The sequence below is a fragment of the Lepidochelys kempii genome, chromosome 7, assembly GCF_965140285.1.
Source record: "Lepidochelys kempii isolate rLepKem1 chromosome 7, rLepKem1.hap1, whole genome shotgun sequence".
Classification (NCBI taxonomy): Eukaryota; Metazoa; Chordata; order Testudines; family Cheloniidae; genus Lepidochelys; species Lepidochelys kempii.
In genome coordinates this window covers 90367457-90387648 of record NC_136386.1, presented here as the reverse complement: position 1 = coordinate 90387648, position 20192 = coordinate 90367457, and the positions used below count along the sequence as shown (strand labels likewise).

Here is a 20192-nt window from a genome sequence, read left to right as displayed (position 1 = left end):
ATATTTGTTCTCAAAAGTATTAGTTCACTCATAAGAACACAGAAGTTTTATGTAAGTAAGGTTAAATGTTAATGTCATTATTAAACACCACTGTTCTAAAAAACTCGTTTAGCGCCTCAAAGCTAATATTTATTGCTTTTAGAAAAGAACTCTGGAAATCAATGATGTCTTTTCAAATTCAGTAAAGCAGAGCATGTGCTGAATGAGACATTTCTCTGTATAATTACCATTAGAATTCCAGACCTCCTCAAGTATCATATACAGAACTAGAGAAAATAATTTTCATTCTAGCTAGCAAAAGTCAGATTGCTGTACGTAAAATATTTTGTTCTTAATCTGAATTAAAACAGATTATTTACTAATGAGAATGACATAGTGCAGACCCTGCTAACAGTCTAGAAGTCAAAGTGATGTTCTTCTAATTGCCTTATTGTTGCCTACACAGCTAAATGGGTATAAAGTGAAAGCACTACCGAGCTAGAATTTTATGAACACAAAAGCGACATCTTGGTTTTCTTAAATATTTGGATTATATAACTCTCTACCCAGTTATCATAAAAGGGTCACATAACCAAATAATTTGTTTCACTGACCAAAATGTAGTTAATACTCACTGCATTTCAAAAGATTAAAAATTCATAACTACTAAAGATCATGTATACATTCCTTTTTCTGACACATTATCAAACTGTCCATATTCATGGTAACGTCTATTCTGCTACATGAGTATGCCTTCACAGAGCCCCACAGGATATAGTCTGTTGGAGAAAAGTTAAAGCATCATTTTGCCAGTAAGGAGCTTCTTTTTATGGAAGAGCAGGAAGAAATCGGGATTTCATTAATGCCCAAAAAGCAGAAAAATTTGGATTCACACTCATGGAAAAGTAGAGAAAGAGATTAAGTGAGGAGTAAAAGAAGGGAAAGTCTCAACTACCACACTAAATGGGACCTTGTTAGGATATTTAATTTTCTGAGGCCTCCCCCCTCGACCGAAGGAGCCCCAGCCTGCCTGCCCCAGTCACAAAAGATCCCTCGCCCTCCCTGCCCCAAAATCACCCCCATGTCGGCCAAGCTGCCGCTCCCCCGAGTGCTGGGCTGCTGGTCCAGGCTAAGCCAAGTGCTGGGCCAAGACAACAGCACCCCTTCCCCAAAGGGTCCCCCGCCCCGGTCCTGGCCAAGCTGGGCCGGCTCCAGCACTGGGCCAAGCCACCGGTCCCCCGAACACTGGTCCAGCCCCAGGCCGAGCCACCAGCTCCCCTCGCCCCTGAAGGCCCACCCCATCCGAGCTGCTGCCCCCGCCCCCCACCCGCCGAGCCACCGGCCCCCTACCCACAGCGTCCAGCCAAGCCGCCTCACTCCCCTGCCAGATGCCCCTACCCACCTCTGGCTTGCCACATCACACAGCAAGCAGCAGGGACTTCCAGAGCAGGGTGGTGCTGGAGTAGAGGACTGGGGCTTTGGGCAAGAGGCAGGGCCACCATGGCCCAGGTGTCCAGTGGAGGGTCAGCAGCCGTTGCGCCAGGGAAGGCTTAGCCTTTCTTGGCCTGTTATACCCGCTGCCCATGTTGTTTCGTTAGGTTTCTTTAATGCCCATCTCAACACTGTGAAACAAACAATTGTATATACATTGCATAAACTAACCAGATTTTATGACCTCTAGAATTACACTACTCCCACGTGGACCCCTCTCCAGAGATTTATTTCCACTCAAAGGAGTTCCCCTGTGACTATCTGCTTGCAAACAGCAAAGCAGTGGATTACCTCATGTGGAAGAGCTTTAAAACAGAGCACCACCAGTTTTATTACAATATGAACAGAATGCTAATATTGCTATATAGTTGTACTTGATGTGCATGGGTTTGATTTAATAAAGGTCTGAATGAACTTGCATCACATTTAAAATATGGTGAATCCGTTTATAGAATGACAAATAATGAGAAGATACTCGGAAATCATCCAGTTAAATTAACAGGAGTTTAGTTTAAAGACTCGTATAGTTCTGATTTAAACCAGGAAAAATATGGAAATTCAGTTTGTAATCAAGCCTCAAATTCCAAGAAATAATGGAAAACAGTTGGCAATTGAAAGATGATTTTTACTTATCATAAGTATTGGAACTTTAATTCATAGATATTAAGGTCAGAAGGGACCACTATGATCATCTAGTCTGACCTCCTGCACAACGCAGGCCACAGAATTTCATGCACCCACTCCTGAGAAAAACCTCTCACCTATGTCTGAGCTATTAAAGTCCTCAAATCGTGGTTTAAAGACTTCAAGGAGCAGAGAATCCTCCAGCAAGTGACCCGTGCCCGATGCTACAGAGGAAGGCGAAAAACCTCCTGGGCCTCTTCCAATCTGCCCTGGAGGAAAATTCCTTCCCAACCCCAAATATGGTGATCAGCTGAACACTGAGCATGTGGGCGAGATTCATCAGCCCGATACCCAGGAAAGAATTCTTTGTAGTAACTCAGATCCCACCCCATCTAACATCCCATCACAGGCCATTGGGCCTATTTACCATGAATATTTAAAGATCAATTAATTGCCAAAATCATGTTATCCCATCATACCATCTCCTCCATAAACTTATCGAGTTTAATCTTAAAGCCAGATAGGTCTTTTGACCCCACTGCTTCCCTTGGAAGGCTATTCCAAAACTTCACTCCTCTGATGGTTAGAAACCTTCGTCTAATTTCAAGTCTAAAATTCCCAATGACCAGTTTATATCCATTTGTTCTTGTGTCCACATTGGTACTGAGCTTAAATAATTCCTCTCCCTCTCTGGTATTTATCCCTCTGATATATTTATAGAGAGCAATCATATCTCCCCTCAACCTTTTTTTGGTTAGGCTAAACAAGCCAGGCTCCTTGAGTCTCCTTTCATAAGACAGGTTTTCCATTCCTCGGATCATCCTAGTAGCCCTTCTCTGTACCTGTTCCAGTTTGAATTCATCCCTCTTAAACACGGGAGACCAGAACTGCACACAGTATTCCAGATGAGGTCTCACCAGTGCCTTGTATAACTATACTAAAACCTCCTTATCTCTACTGCAAATATCTCTCCTGATGCATCCCAAGACGGCATTAGCTTTTTTCCCGGCCATATCACATTGGCAGCTCATAGTCATCCTATGATCAACCAATACTCCAAGGTCCTTCTCCTCCTCCATTACTTCTAATTGATGCATCCCCAGCTTATAACTAAAATTCTTGTTATTAATCCCTAAATGCATGACCTTACACTTCTCATGATTAAATTTCATCCTATTACTATTACTCCAGTTTACAAGGTCATCCAAATCTTCCTGTATGATATCCCGGTCTCTCTCTAAATTGGCAATACCTCCCAGCTTTGTATCATCCGCAAACTTTATGAGCACACTCCCACTTTTTGTGCCGAGGTCAGTAATAAAAAGATTAAATAAGGTTGGTCCCAAAACTGATCCCTGAGGAACTCCACTGATAATCTCCCTCCAGCCTGACAGTTCACCTTTCAGTAGGACGCGCTGTAGTCTCCCTGTTAACCATTTCCTTATCCACCTTTCAATTTTCATATTGATCCCCATCTTTTCCAATTTAACTAATAATTCCACATGTGGCACAGTACCAAACGCCATACTGAAATCTAGGTAAATTAGATCCACTGCGTTTCCTTTGTCTAAAAAATCTGTTACTTTCTCAAAGAAGGAGATCAGGTTGGTTTGGCACGATCTACCTTTTGTAAAACCATGTTGTATTTTGTCCCATTTACCATTGACCTCAATGTCCTAAACTACTTTCTCCTTCAAAATTTTTTCCAAGACCTTGCATACTACAGATGTCAAACTAACAGGCCTGGATCGCTTTTTTTTCCTTTCATAAAAATAGGAACGATGTTAGCAATTTTCCAATCATACGGTACAACCCCTGAGTTTACAGATTCATTAAAAATTCTTGCTAATGGGCTTGCAATTTCATGTGCCAATTCCTTTAATATTCTTGGATGAAGATTATCTGGGTCCCCCGATTTAGTCCCATTAAGCTGTTCGAGTTTTGCTTCTACCTCAGATATTGTAATATCTACCTCCATATCCTCATTCCCATTTGTCATGCTACCATTATCCCTAAGATCCTCTTTACCCTTATTAAAGACTGAGGCAAAGTATTTGTTTAGATATTGGGCCATGCCTAGATTATCCTTGACCTCACTCCATCCTCAGTGTTTAGCGGTCCCACTTCTTCTTTCTTTGTTTTCTTCTTATTTATATGGCTATAGAACCTTTTACTATTGGTTTTAATTCCCTTTGCAAGGTCCAACTCTACTTGACTTTTAGCCTGTCTCACTTTATCCCTACATGTTCTGACCTCAATAAGGTAGCTTTCCTGGCTGATCCCTCTCATCTTCCACTCCCTGTATGCTTTCTGCTTTTTCTTAATCACCTCTCTGAGATGCTTGCTCATCCAGCTTGGTCTACAACTCCTACCTATGAATTTTTTCCCCTTTCTTGGGATGCAGGCTTCCGATAGCTTCTGCAGCTTTGATTTAAAGTAATCCCAGGCCTCCTCTGCCTTTAGATCCATACATTGTTCAGTCCACTTCCCTAACTAATTTCCTAAATTTTTGAAAGTCAGCCCTTTTGAAATAAAAAACTCTAGTTGCAGATTTATTTTTGTTAATCCTTCCGTTCAGTTTGAACTGAATTAGCTCATGATCACTTGAACCAAGATTGTCCCCTACAACCATTTCTTCTATGAGGTCCTCACTACTCACCAAAACCAAATCTAAAATGGCATCCCCTCAAGTCAGTTCAGCAACTACTTGATCATAGAATCACAGAATCATAGAATATCAGGGTTGGAAGGGACCCCAGAAGGTCATCTAGTCCAACCCCCTGCTCGAAGCAGGACCAATTCCCAGTTAAATCATCCCAGCCAGGGCTTTGTCAAGCCTGACCTTAAAAACCTCTAAGGAAGGAGATTCTACCACCTCCCTAGGTAACGCATTCCAGTGTTTCACCACCCTCTTAGTGAAAAAGTTTTTCCTAATATCCAATCTAAACCTCCCCCACTGCAACTTGAGACCATTACTCCTCGTTCTGTCATCTGCTACCATTGAGAACAGTCTAGAGCCATCCTCTTTGGAACCCCCTTTCAGGTAGTTGAAAGCAGCTATCAAATCCCCCCTCATTCTTCTCTTCTGCAGGCTAAACAATCCCAGCTCCCTCAGCCTCTCCTCATAACTCATGTGTTCCAGTCCCCTAATCATTTTTGTTGCCCTTCGCTGGACTCTCTCCAATTTATCCACATCCTTCTTGAAGTGTGGGGCCCAAAACTGGACACAGTACTCCAGATGAGGCCTCACCAATGTCGAATAGAGGGGAACGATCACGTCCCTCGATCTGCTCGCTATGCCCCTACTTATACATCCCAAAATGCCATTGGCCTTCTTGGCAACAAGGGCACACTGCTGACTCATATCCAGCTTCTCGTCCACTGTCACCCCTAGGTCCTTTTCCGCAGAACTGCTGCCTAGCCATTCGGTCCCTAGTCTGTAGCTGTGCATTGGGTTCTTCCATCCTAAGTGCAGGACCCTGCACTTATCCTTATTGAACCTCATCAGATTTCTTTTGGCCCAATCCTCCAATTTGTCTAGGTCCTTCTGTATCCTATCCCTCCCCTCCAGCGTATCTACCACTCCTCCCAGTTTAGTATCATCCACAAATTTGCTGAGAGTGCAATCCACACCATCCTCCAGATCATTTATGAAGATATTGAACAAAACCGGCCCCAGGACCGACCCTTGGGGTACTCCACTTGATACTGGCTGCCAACTAGACATGGAGCCATTGATCACTACCCGTTGAGCCCGACAATCTAGCCAGCTTTCTACCCACCTTATAGTGCATTCATTCAGCCCATACTTCCTTAACTTGCTGACAAGAATACTGTGGGAGACCGTGTCAAAAGCTTTGCTAAAGTCAAGAAACAATACATCCACTGCTTTCCCTTCATCCACAGAACCAGTAATCTCATCATAAAAGGCGATTAGATTAGTCAGGCATGACCTTCCCTTGGTGAATCCATGCTGGCTGTTCCTGATCACTTTCCTCTCATGCAAGTGCTTCAGGATTGATTCTTTGAGGACCTGCTCCATGATTTTTCCAGGGACTGAGGTGAGGCTGACTGGCCTGTAGTTCCCAGGATCCTCCTTCTTCCCTTTTGATGAAGGAATCCATCAGCTATCGCATCTAGGAAAATCTGAGCCCTCTTATTATTACTGGTTTCAGAGTAACAGCCGTGTTAGTCTGTATTCGGAAAAAGAAAAGGAGTACTTGTGGCACCTTAGAGACTAACCAATTTATTTGAGCATGAGCTTTCATGAGCTACAGCTCACTTCATCGGATGCATACCGTGGAAACTGCAGCAGACATTATATACACACAGAGATCATGAAACAATACCTCCTCCCACCCCACTGTCCTGCTGGTAATAGCTTATCTAAAGTGATCATCAAGTTGGGCCATTTCCAGCACAAATCCAGGTTTTCTCACCCTCCACCCCCCCACACACAAACTCACTATCCTGCTGGTAATAGCTCATCCAAAGTGACCACTCTCCCTACAATGTGCATGGTAATCAAGGTGGGCCATGTCCAGCACAAATCCAGGCTCTCTCAACCCCCCACCCGCCTTTTTTTTTCCCGGGGACACACACACACACAAACTCACTCTCCTGCTGGCAATAGCTCATCCAAACTGACCACTCTCCAAGTTTAAATCCAAGTTTAACCAGAACATCTGGGGGGGGGGGGATAGGAAAAAACAAGGGGAAATAGGCTACCTTGCATAATGACTTAGCCACTCCCAGTCTCTATTTAAGCCTAAATTAATAGTATTCAATTTGCAAATGAATTCCAATTCAGCAGTTTCTCGCTGGAGTCTGGATTTGAAGTTTTTTTGTTTTAAGATAGCGACCTTCATGTCTGTGATTGTGTGACCAGAGAGATTGAAGTGTTCTCCAACTGGTTTATGAATGTTCTAATTCTTGACATCTGATTTGTGTCCATTTATTCTTTTACGTAGAGACTGTCCAGTTTGACCAATGTAAATGGCAGAGGGGCATTGCTGGCACATGATGGCATATATCACATTGGTGGCTGTGCAGTTGAACGAGCCTCTGATAGTGTGGCTGATGTTACTAGGCCCTGTGATGGTGTCCCCTGAATAGATATGTGGGCACAGTTGGCAACGGGCTTTGTTGCAAGGATAAGTTCCTGGGTTAGTGGTTCTGTTGTGTGGTATGTAGTTGTTGGTGAGTATTTGCTTCAGGTTGCGGGGCTGTCTGTAGGCAAGGACTGGCCTGTCTCCCAAGATTTGTGAGAGTGTTGGGTCATCCTTTAGGATAGGTTGTAGATCCTTAATAATGCGTTGGAGGGGTTTTAGTTGGGGGCTGAAGGTGACGGCTAGTGGCGTTCTGTTATTTTCTTTGTTAGGCCTGTCCCGTAGTAGGTGACTTCTGGGAACTCTTCTGGCTCTATCAATCTGTTTCTTCACTTCCGCAGGTGGGTATTGTAGTTGTAAGAAAGCTTGACAGAGATCTTGTAGGTGTTTGTCTCTGTCTGAGGGGTTGGAGCAAATGCGGTTGTATCGCAGAGCTTGGCTGTAGACGATGGATGGTGTGGTGTGGTCAGGGTGAAAGCTGGAGGCATGTAGGTAGGAATAGCGGTCAGTAGGTTTCCGGTATAGGGTGGTGTTTATGTGACCATTGTTTATTAGCACTGTAGTGTCCAGGAAGTGGATCTCTTGTGTGGTCTGGACCAGGCTGAGGTTGATGGTGGGATGGAAGTTGTTGAAATCATGGTGGAATTCCTCAAGGGCTTCTTTTCCATGGGTCCAGATGATGAAGATGTCATCAATATAGCGCAAGTAGAGTAGGGGCTTAAGGGGACGAGAGCTGAGGAAGCGTTGTTCTAAATCAGCCATAAAAATGTTGGCATACTGTGGGGCCATGCGGGTACCCATAGCAGTGCCGCTGATCTGAAGGTATACATTGTCCCCAAATGTAAAATAGTTGTGGGTAAGGACAAAGTCACAAAGTTAAGCCACCAGGTTAGCCGTGACATTATCGGGGATAGTGTTCTTGACAGCTTGTAGTCCATCTTTGTGTGGAATGTTGGTGTAGAGGGCTTCTACATCCATAGTGGCCAGGATGGTGTTATCAGGAAGATCACCGATGGATTGAAGTTTCCTCAGGAAGTCAGTGGTGTCTCGAAGGTAGCTGGGAGTGCTGGTAGCGTAGGGCCTGAGGAGGGAGTCTACATAGCCAGACAATCCTGCTGTCAGGGTGCCAATGCCTGAGATGATGGGGCGCCCAGGATTTCCAGGTTTATGGATCTTGGGTAGTAGATAGAATATCCCAGGTCGGGGTTCCAGGGATGTGTCTGTGTGGATTTGATCTTGTGCTTTTTCAGGAAGTTTCTTGAGCAAATGCTGTAGTTGCTTTTGGTAACTCTCAGTGGGATCATAGGGTAATGGCTTGTAGAAAGTGATGTTGGAGAGCTGCCAGGCAGCCTCTTGTTCATATTCCGACCTATTCATGATGACAACAGCACCTCCTTTGTCAGCCTTTTTGATTATGATGTCAGAGTTTTTTCTGAGGCTGTGGATGGCATTGCGTTCCGCATGGCTGAGGTTATTGGGCAAGTGATGCTGCTTTTCCACAATTTCAGCCCGTGCACATCGGCGGAAGCACTCTATGTAGAAGTCCAGTCTGCTGTTTCGACCTTCAGGAGGAGTCCACCTAGAATCCTTCTTTTTGTAGTGTTGGTAGGGAGACCTCTGTGGATTAGTATGTTGTTCAGAGGTATTTTGGAAATATTCCTTGAGTCGGATACGTCGAAAATAGGATTCTAGGTCACCACAGAACTGTATCATGTTCGTGGGGGTGGAGGGGCAGAAGGAGAGGCCCCGAGATAGGACAGCTGCTTCTGCTGGGCTGAGAGTATAGTTGGATAGGTTAACAATATTGCTAGGTGGGTTGAGGGAACCACTGCTGTGGCCCCTTGTAGCATGTAGTAGTTTAGAAAGTTTAGTGTCCTTTTTCTTTTGTAGAGAAGCAAAGTGTGCATTGTAAATGGCTTGTCTAGTTTTTGTAAAATCCAGCCACGAGGAAGTTTGTGTGGAAGGTTGGTTTTTTATGAGAGTATCCATTTTTGAGAGCTCATTCTTAATCTTTCCCTGTTTGCTGTAGAGGATGTTGATCAGGTGATTCCGCAGTTTCTTTGAGAGCATGTGGCACAAGCTGTCAGCATAGTCTGTGTGGTATGTAGATTGTAATGGATGTTTTAGCTCACGAAAGCTCATGCTCAAATAAATTGGTTAGTCTCTAAGGTGCCACAAGTACTCCTTTTCTTATTATTACTAGCACTCGTCCTCCAGTCTATATCTGGGAAGTTAAAGTCTCCCATGATCACGCAGTTTCCATTAGTATTTAATTCATTAAAAACATTAAAGAGGGCTCTATCCATACCCAAATCAGATCCCGGCCGTCTATAGCACACCCCAAGCACTATGCCAGGGGAGGCTCTAGTAGTTTTCTTCCCCAATGTAATTTTTGCCCAGACGGACTCTGTCTTATCCATTCCATTGCTTCTTATTTCTTTACATTCTACCTCATCATTGATATACAATGCTACTCCACCACCTTTACTTCTGTCTTTCCTAAACAGCACATACCCTTCAATACCCGTAGTCCAGTCATGACTACTATTCCACCATGTTTCTGTTATCCCTATAATATCTGATTTCACTTCCTGCAACAGTAGCTCTAGTTCCTCCATTTTGTTACCTAGGCTCCTCGCATTCGTGTACAAACATCTTAATTTTTGCTGTTTGGCCTCACTCACATTCTGTTCCCGATTAGGCACAGTCATTCTACAGCCAGTATAACCTATTAAACTGGTATCCACACTGACCTTCCTCCTTATATCTATTCTCCTACCCATGGCTGTATCCTTTCTTACTTCGTTTTCTTCTCTCTCAATGCTAAAATCCGGCATGGAGATTACCTGGACATCTCCCAGCCATCTCCCCCAGATTCCTAGTTTAAAGCTTTCTTAATCAGTTGTGCCAGCCTCAGTCCTAGAAGTCTATTTCATTCCCTACTCAGATGAAGTCTTTCCCGAGAGAACTGTCCTCTGTCCATGAATGCCTCCCAGTGGCCATACATCCCAAAGCCCTCCTTATAGTACCACTGCCTGAGCCATCTGTTGATAGTCATAATCTTGTCACATCTTTGTTGCCCTTCTCTAGGAACAGGCAGAATCCATTACATTTGTACTGTGAATTTCATCCATTATTTATTTAGTTCACAGTTTTGTTTTGTTTTTTAAAATATGGTTTTATTACCATGTTGAAAGTTGCCAGATGACAGTGAATGCTTCACCAACTTACCTTGTCAATATGGCTCAATCCTATTCTGAAAAGGCTACCTCAGGTTTGAGACAGCAGTTCAGTCTCCTTGATAATTCAGTCCTTGGCCTTTCCTCAGAGATTGACAGCTTTGCTGGCAATTAGTGCTAGTTATGGTTGTGGGTCTTGTAACCTAGACAGTTATCCACTGTAGACTGAGATTATCAGCACATTTCACGTAGTCAAAACACACATCGACTTATTTATTTGTATTTTTCCATCTATGCTCTTGGCATTCTACAGATGAATGAATGGCAAGGTCCCTGCTCCTAGAACATAAATCTGAGGGCCTGATCCTGCATCAGTGATTCATAGATTCCAAGGCCAGAAGGGACCATTGTGATCATCCAGTTTGACTTCCTGTATAGCACAGGTCACAGAATTTCCCCAAAATAATTCATGGAGCATATCTTTTACAAAAACATAGAATCTTGATTTAAAAATGGTCAGTGATGGAGAATCCACCACAGTCCTTAGTAAATTGTCCCACTGATTAATGACCCTCAACATCAAAAATGTACACCTTATTTCCCATCTGTGTTTGTCTAGCTTCAATTCCAACCACTGGATTGTGTTATATCTTGGACTGAAATATTTGTTACCCCTGTAGATGCTTACAGACTGTGATCAAGTCAACCCTTAACCTGAGCTCCTGGAGTCTATCACTATAAGGCATATTTTCTAATCCTTTAATCATTCTCATGGCTCTTCTCCATTTCATCAACATCCTTCCTGAATTGTGGACACCAGAACCGGACACAATATTCTAGCAGCAGTCAGACCAGTTCCAAATACAGAGGTAAAATAACCTCTCTACTCCTACTTATGCATTCCAGGACTCCATTAGCTCTTTTGGCCTCAGTGTCACATTGGGAGTTCATGTTCAGTTGATTATCCATCATAACCCCACAAAAACTTTTTCAGAGTCACTGCTTCCCAGGATAGAGTTCTCCTTCCTGTAAGTAGAAAAGGAGTACTTGTGGCACCTTAGAGACTAACCAATTTATTTGAGCATAAGCTTTCATGAGCTTTGTGGTCTGCATTCTTTGTGCCTAAATTTCTACATTTACATTTAGTGCCTGGAGTGCTTACACAATAGGACCAGAAATTATGCTAACATCATTCCTTAGCAACGGTCTTGGAACTACTGAGAGCACCTATTTGACAGTGTACATCTAGTTTTTGTATGTGAACTTCTTGGGATTATTTAATCAAACATTCTAAACTCCCTCTGCTGTACCACTCTTGCATTCTCAATGTGTGTTCAGAATAATTGACTAGATTATAGATAGCTATACACTACTCTTACTTCTTTCCATATATATATATATATATAGATAGATAGATAGATAGATAGATATATGCGCACATATATTATTATTTCCATATATAAAATATACAGAATTGCCTTGCTTTTAGGTTCTTTCCAACCAAGTCCCTCTTCCATCCTTCTACTACTGTGACCTGGCAAACAGAAATGCAACTCCCGAATGATTTTAGAAGGAGCTGTGGCTGCCCAACACTTCTCAGACTCAGGTTCATAATCATATAAAGAGCCCATAGATTAAAAGCAGGGAACATTCATTTTCTTTTTTCCTTTCTATTTTTAAATTGCTGTCCTTGATCATCATTTTCACTAGTAAGGCATCCTTGCTTTTCCTTATTGTTGTGTCCAATGCTAGCACACAAATTATTACAATTTATTGTAAGCACAGGGCCTGGCTAGTATAAATCAGTGTAGCTTTATTGACTCCAATGCCAACAACCCCAAGAGTTGTCAGACTGCCTTACCCTTTTCTAGTAAGGATGTAGACATCATTGATGTTACAGTGGAAGTCAATGAGATACAAAAGTTTTCTTCGATGATCAATTTTAAGAAAGATCACTTCTTTCAAATCCTTACCCTCTTGGCTGTATTGTAACCAGGGTATCAAATATCATGGCAGAACTGCAGTTGGATAATCATTTCACAGAACCGGCCTCTGCCCAAGTGTACTGTACTGTAGATTAATTTATCATTTTATAGTTGGTTTACATTTGTTTTTCCTTTCTACAATTCTGGAAGAATGTAGAAAGGGAGAAGTTTTGTGTCGGTGACCTTGCAGAAGCATTGAAGATTTGCAGAGAGGCAGTATGATAGCAGAGTAATATAGTCCCAGACTCCTGGGTTCTAATCCCATCTCTGCTATTGACTCACTGTGTAATATCAGGCACGTCATTTAACTTTGTTCCGTTTTCCCTACTCTGTAAAGTGTGGATAATACTTGATTACCTACCACACAAGTGTTATGAAGACTGGTTAATGTTCATATGGAGCTCTGAAGGTTAGAAGTGCTTTTATTATTATCCCTCCAGTTTTTCCATACATTCTCACAGCTTCAAAGTCCTATGATGAGCTCCTATTTTTCAAGCTAAGCAGGACTGAAAGTGATAACTTAAGTTGCATTCAAGAGTAAAGTATGCTACCCCCAACGTACTCCCTTCTAGCCTGGGAAATAACAGCCATGGTGCAGGTCATCTGGATTGCTCTACTCCTTCTGCAGAATATAAAGGTCTTCTGAGAATTAATTAGTGAATGTATTATAAAAGATAGTTGTGCTTTGAGATGGGCTGGGAAACTTCAGGGGTTTGACTAAATGAGAAGTGTGTATAATGAGCTAGGTGGAATTTGTCCAAAACAAAATAAATAGAGAATAATTAAGCAAGGTTAAGATATATTTTATGGAATCACTCATAATTAAAGTGGTATAGTTTTAAAAACCAATATAGAGGAAACTGTGCTAATCATCAACTGCTAACATTGGCCACTAGGCACTCCCAACAGGGATTTCTTCTTATTAATTGCAGATCAAATTGCTACAATAGCTAGAAAAATAGCTGTTCTTTTATTGGCATTAACAGATCCCACTGTAGCTTTAATATCTGCATGAATGTATCCTTGAATACTCCCACCTATCTTGAGAGAGGCTACATTTTTAAATTACACTGGTAAATATCCAAGGCATACAAGAGAATAAAGCTTTGTAATTGTTTTTTCCTCTAGTCATCTCCTACATGCAAAAAAGTTGATGGCCAAATGCTAAAACTAAAAGTAGAAAGTTTGCAACTCTGGTCTAACAGAGACATGATTCAAATGTAAAAGAAAATCATGTGAGGAGATAGTGAAAATAAAACACAAAAGCATATGACGCGTTTCTATTGACTTTAAGGACCACAAAATCTGTGGCCTAAATTGTAACAAGTGTCTTTGGCCAGAGGAGGCAAAGCACACCTTCAGTTCTGCCATGGCACACCGGTCTTCAAGCACAGGTGCTGGAACTAGGGGTCCTGCAGCACCCTCCGGCTTGAAGTGGTTTCCATAATATACAGGGTTTGCAGTTCGGTGAAATGGCTCTCGGCAGCCTCCCCACTGTACAAATTGTTCCCGCACCCCTGCCGCCACCACCAGCTTCCTGGGCTCAGGTGTCCAACAGGGGCAGGGAGTTGGGCAGTAAATTGACTAGAGCCCGTTTGCCGGATGGCTGCCTGCCAGACTCAAGTTAGGAGCCAGCCCCAAGGTAACCATGCAGACGGGGCAGAGGAGAATCCCACAGCTCTGAACCCCCTAACTCCTCCTAGCTGCTCCTTTCAAACGCTTCAGTGTAGACGCGCCAGTGTAGACGCTCGGCCAACCCCCTCCTCCGCGGGGAGCTGAGCGGAGGTGGTGACTCGCTCCAGCTCTGCGAGCGGCGGGAATGTCACAATCCCCACGCGCATAACAAGCCCCCTCACAGCAAGGTCCCGGCCCAACCAGACTGTCCCGCTGCTGCCCGGTGACCAGGCATCCCTCTGGGCGGCGGGCAGGTCTGCTCGGGGAGGGTCCCTGCAGCCAGCCCCGCGCTCGCTGCGGGTCGGGCTCCCAGGGCGCAGCCGGGAACGCCGAGCGCGGTGCCCGGCAGCCGCGCGGGGAGGGCGGGACCCAGCGCGACGCCGGGAGAGGCTGCGAGCGACCGGGCGGCAGCGAAGGCTCCGCGTCCCCCGGGGTGCAGAGCGCACGCTGGCTCCAGAGCGGGCGGGCGCTAGGCGAGCCTCCTACCGTCGGCGGCTTCCTGCTCTCGGACATGTTGCTGGCCCTCGGCCGGGCGCTGCTCGCTGGCGGCGGGGGACGAGGCAGGCTGCGCTCCAAGGACTGGCGCTGGGGGCAAGGCGCTATAAAGACTTGGGAGACACGTAGCACTTCCCGGGACCGGCCCCTCAAGCCTCACCCCTCCTCCGTCTCCACCTCCCGCCCGCTCCCCTCCGCCCCCCGGCCGAAGCAGGCGAGCGGGGCTCCGAGCGCTGGGGCTCCGTCCCGGCTTCCCCGCCGCCGCCCCACGGAGCAGCAGGGAGGGAGCGGCCCCTGTCGCGCGGCAGCGCAGGGAACGAGGCGCAGGGCTGGGGGCTGCTCCCAGCGGCGGCGACCGTCCAGGAGCCAGGACAGCGGGGAGTCGTTCCAGGGCTCAGTGAAACACTCCAAAAAGTCCCTGACAGGCAAAGGGAGCAGGAGGGGCCCCCGGGAAACAGAGGCAAACAGACCCCCTCCTCCCCCGTGCGCCCAGCTCACGGTGGAAACCAACCAGCTCCGGCCACCCAGCGCTGCGCTTGGTCCCGCACTTCGCTGCAGCTCCCCGCCCTTCACGCCCCCCGCCCCCCAAACTCATAAAGGGCCCGATCGTGCGAGTCTCTTTACTCACTCCAGTGCGGGTTGCAGAATCAGGCCCTTTGCCTCCCTCCACCCCTGCCTGAAGTGGACAAATGAGTAAGACACGGGGCCACACATTCACTGGCCAGCTAGGCAGAGGCCCCAGCTTCTCTGTTCCCAAGCCCTGCTCTAGCTCCTAAACCACACTGCCTCATTCATCTCTGCCTCTCCTGAAAGTTGGCAGGTTTGTAAAAGACCTGGAAAAATGAGCCTTTACCTCTAATCTAGGGCTTGTTCTCTTTCTGCACATGTACAGCCAGGTGCTTCTTTGGATAAATCAAGAAAGGAGGCCTCTTTTCACAAGGATTCCTTGCACTCCCTTTGTGCCCTGCCATTTGCCTCGGCTGGAGAAGAAAAGTTGCAAAACACTATTGTGGATGTGTATTAAGCCTCAGGAATGAAAGACACTGGCAAAGGTATTACAGGCTCAAGCCACCTCCTGCAAGTAGAAATCTATGTAAAGTAAGGTAATACTGACTGTCAGAATTGTCTTTTGCAAAGAAATTACTACAGATTTGAAAGGGAATGATACTACAGGGAGCAGCAGTCCCCTTGCCTGGCTCCCTGCCCATCTGTCCAAAACCACAGAGCCCCAACTGCACAAGAGATCCTGTCTAGAGGTTTCCATAGTATTTGGCATGTTTGTGGTCCTGTGTTGGCTGAAACCATTCCCTCTAACAAAGTGTTAGACCAAAGGAGCAAGTTTTTGGCTTCTTTCTTTCTCCTGCTCTTACCCTTCACCTGAGAGGGGGGGAAAAATGGAGATTCACTCATTGATCATACACCAAATAAACTGGTAATGTAGGGCTGTGACATGCCCTCAAAATTGAAATCAGATAGCAGTATGCAATGGCTACCAACTGAGGACATCTACCTGATTAGTACAAAGGAATATGGAGGACCTGTTCGGTTCATGCCTGATGAGTCCTAACTTTTCCACAATGCAGTTAGCCTGTGCAACTCTCTTCCATTAGAAAACCTTGAGGCCAAGAGCTTAGCTGGATTAAAAAATGGATTGGATGTTTGAATGGATGAGGAGAACATTTGAAGTTAGGAAATGTGGGCTATAAACCTTTAAACTTTATGATAAAAGCCAGCTTCTAACTGATTAGAAAGAAATTTGCCCAAAAGGCAGGAAATTCCATGAATACCTGGTCAGGACATCTTCTGCTGAAGTGTTTGGTACTGGCTGCTGTCAGAGACAAGACACTGGACTAAACTGGCCACTGCCTGATCCAGTATAGCAATTTCTAAGTTATGTTTGTATAGTTACTATTTCCACCCATTTTCTGACCCAATCACAACTGTTCTCAAAGTCATAATTTAATTTGGCCCATCGTTGGCTGAGCAAACCAAGGACCTATACTCAACCTGATGACATTTCTCTGGCTGGTTAGATGTAATGCAGTAGCTTTTGAATGTCACATCTATTCAATTTCAAAATTTCAGGGAATGTTCTAGGTGTCAATGCATAGAACCCTATTGATTTCAGTGAAAGTCAGAAAACTGGAAGGGGAAATGGGGAAAGTGCAGAGCCCCTAGCATCTAGCTAGTAGACCCAGCAGCTTCAAACAGGTTTGTAACTATCTATAGATCAAAGAACCAGTTGATGACAACCATTAAACAACTTTACCACCACCCCATTTCAGCTCTGCCTGTCCTCTCAATAGGGTTTAAAGTGTGAATGACCTTTCTCCCAAGCAGAAAGGGAAGAAATAAGAATGATGGGGAGTAGGAGGAATGGGGAGTCACACAGATTCTGGCAGTGAGGGAGAATGGAGGACTCTGACATAGGGGGAAGTGGCACACAGTGCACAGCCCCTGGCAGGGTAGAATGTGAGGGTATGGGAGGGAAGGAGAAAGGGGTAGATAGGGACTCTGTGTCCCACCCGGTATGATGGGAAAGAAGGGGTGAACCTGGCATGGGGAGACACGGGGGGAGAGTATGGGGGGGGAGCTTGCAGGGAGTCTCTGAAACAGAGTAAGATGGGAGGGTAGCACACAGGGCACTTGTGAGGGAAAAGGAGAAATGCAAGGAGTCCTGCTGTGTGTAATGTTCTCAGTTTATGGAAGCGACAACGTGTGTGACCCATTAGTGTGTATTACTGACTATGGGCTAAATTCCTCCCAGATATAATTCCAGTGAAGTCCATGCTGTTACATTCAGGATGAATTTGACCATAAGTTTTTCAGGAATGAGCACTCACTAATATATCATGCATTTTCCTTTGATTAATTTTCGTATTAATTGTCTGATTGTAAAATCTGTTCTTGAAGTAAAAAGATAATATAAAAAAACCTCTATGGAAAAAAGTGTCATGATGTAATGATGATTATAAAGCATTCCTTCTTCTTGACAGTTGTTGGCCTAAGGGAAGTTTGAGTTTGGGCCTCCTCTCCCATTGCTAGAAGTTGGCAGAAGGCCACTGTCAGTGATTTCACAGTATATTTGGTATTGCTCAACGAAATTCTGAGCTTTACAAAGATTTCCCTCAGAAGCATCACAGCTTGGAAAAGAGATTATGAAGAGGGGCTTATGAAGGAAGTCTATGAAATCATGAATGTCATGGAGAAAGTGAATAGGGAAATGTTGTAGGAACTGGAGGGTTTCTAAGGGCTAGATAAATGGCAATATCTGTGGGGGATGGCTTATTGCTGAGTGAGGTAGCCTGAGGCCAGTAGAGGTCCTCCACTATCTTCTGTCCCTGCCACCATTTGTGGTGCTGTTCTTTTGCAGCTCAAATCTAACAAATGAAGTAATGAGAAAGAGGCCACTGGACTGCAGCTCAGTAGACTGCAACTGCAAGCCATTCCTGCCTCATAGCCAAATGCATGACATTCAGTATGGACAGTGGATGAATGGGCATGCATGGCTCTTGCGCCATGCGTGGCTCTTGCGCCATGCGTGAGACATGTGACAGTTCTGATTTTATCATGTAACCATATGGAATGATTCTATAGTGATTCTGTCACTGAAAAGAGTGTTAGGCTGTTGCTTTAATTATTAGATATAGGCCCAAGCTTGCAATCATGGGATTTCTACTGATGCCTGCGGCATTCTGCTAACAGGATTGGGTGCCCTACAAGGTGGCTTGATTGTACATATATAAATTATAGATATTGATAGCCTATTTCTATAACCAAAGAAAGTTATTCATCTGATATGTTGTCACTGTGAGATCTCTTACTTGGGAAGGGAGATTCATTTCCCTCTTGCAACCCTGGATATCATCCAATTTTTTTCTGTTGCTTAACACCCCAACCTTAAAGGCCAGTGTTACAGCTATAGTTCTCTAGGCAAAGAACTCACTGAAGAGCCTAGTATACAACATATTTATTGTTAAACTAACAGGACATTTAGACAGGACAAAGTAAAATAGGTAACCCATAGAATGCTGCCCAACTGTCAGCCAAGTGAATGCTCTCGCAACATGCTCTCACAACATCCCAAGGAGAGTTCTTATCTCTACAGTCATGTGTGTAAGTATTGCTTGATGGAAGCTGGCCAGAAATGCTGATAATGACTCACATGCACTCTTGTTTGGTCTTGGCAAGTCCATTGCAACAGTCACTATTGCTGAGGTGTGCAAGGAATAGCATCCTGCAGAGATGTGCTGAACACACAGAGATCCCTTGGGAAAAACAAAAGATCATTTAATCTCTGGCAGGGCTTCCCACCACTAGCACTGCAACAGGTGGAATTTACCTGCTCATTTTCTTTCCACCCACAGAAACAGAGTATATCAACCAAAAAAGGATACTACACACCATTTTGATGAAAGCCCTGGTGGTTCAGAGGACAGTTTCCATAGGATGGTCTTGAAAAGTACATAAGACATGAACTGTCCTCTTTGGCTTGAATACTGTTCTCCCCACATGACAGACACTATCTCCACAGTGATTCTCTATGACGAAGCTTATCTCCTCAATTCTGTGGGTTATGAAACCTCACCCTCACATCCACAGGGAAATGGTTTTGCCTTAATAATCATCTCATCTTGGGAATGCACAAAGCTGAAGAGCAGTTGCAGTATTATTACTGACTACATCACCTATGCTATATTTTGCTTGCTCTGTTTTGCACATCATTTGTAAAAGCAAAGGTGATGTTTTCTATAGGGGGTGGGTAAAGTGGAGAAAACAGATAGAAGCAGCAGCATGAAACAGCTACACTGTAGGAGTCCACCACTGCTGCAAGTAGCAGGCAAGCTAATACCATGAGGGGATGCTCTCTATTACTGTGACATTACCATGATAATGACAGCTGTGATTCTCCCTCTACTCTTGTTTTTACTTGTTTATCTAGTATCAGGTCCTCCACTGATCAAACGCTTCACTATTAAGTGGCTTCTATAGTCTGTCATTTTGAAGTGAGGAGGGGTTATCTGGCAACACTAGCACTGCTATTAAATGGCTCATCTCTATTGAGTTTCTTTAATTTTGTACTTAATAAAACACCCGCCACAGAGAGCCACATTCTGTGGTCCCCCAGGGAAAACATCACCATGCCATTCATCAAAAGACACTCATGAATTAATCTATCTGCAGCAGTTTTGAGATGTGCAGGGGATGGGAGTTAACTATAGATCAAAGTAAAGTGTGAGTGGGGAGGAAGGACAGTCTGAGAGCACTCCTGGTGGTAAGAGGGCACAGAAGTCATTGCTGATTGGGGTTTTGGGAGGGGGAAAGACCATGCAGGAGACAAACAGTATATGAAGGGCTATCAGGACGGAGCAAAGGACATGGAGAAGGAGTCACCAGAGAGAAACACTGTTTGAGGGAAGTAGGTAAAGTTGATGTTCTCCCAGGTTTCACAAGCTCATGCTGGCAGAAAGGACCTAGAGGGGGTCCCAAGGCATATCGTAGTAGCTCCCTGCTCCTCCAGTCCCTGAGAGGATGGCAGTGTCTATAGTTCAAATACTGTATACATGACGTGTTCCTATAATAATTATTATGCCACAGTTGAATGCATGTAATAATTTTGGCATCAGCCTTATACCTTCTCGTGCCAATAAAGACAT

General features: G+C 44.6%; 2 protein-coding genes across 3 annotated transcripts in view; both read right to left on the bottom strand.

The window, feature by feature from the left end:
• PAPSS2 (3'-phosphoadenosine 5'-phosphosulfate synthase 2) overlaps positions 1–14704 on the bottom strand; it is an 88948-nt gene extending 74244 nt beyond the window's left edge. Inside the window, exon 1 of the mRNA XM_073353745.2 lies at positions 14527–14704. Coding sequence (XP_073209846.2) covers positions 14527–14553 — 27 coding nt within the window. The 5' untranslated portion in view covers positions 14554–14704. The remainder of the gene's footprint in view (positions 1–14526) is intronic.
• The window catches only part of MINPP1 (multiple inositol-polyphosphate phosphatase 1), a 119376-nt gene that overhangs the window by 37548 nt on the left and 61636 nt on the right, over positions 1–20192 (bottom strand). The window contains exon 6 of one of the 2 annotated variants that reach the window (XM_073353748.1): positions 18491–18803. The exons of the other annotated variant lie outside the window; for it this stretch is intronic. The gene's annotated coding sequence lies outside the window, so the exon portion shown is untranslated. Of the gene's footprint in view, positions 1–18490; positions 18804–20192 lie in introns of those variants that run through there. 2 annotated transcript variants of the gene reach the window in all.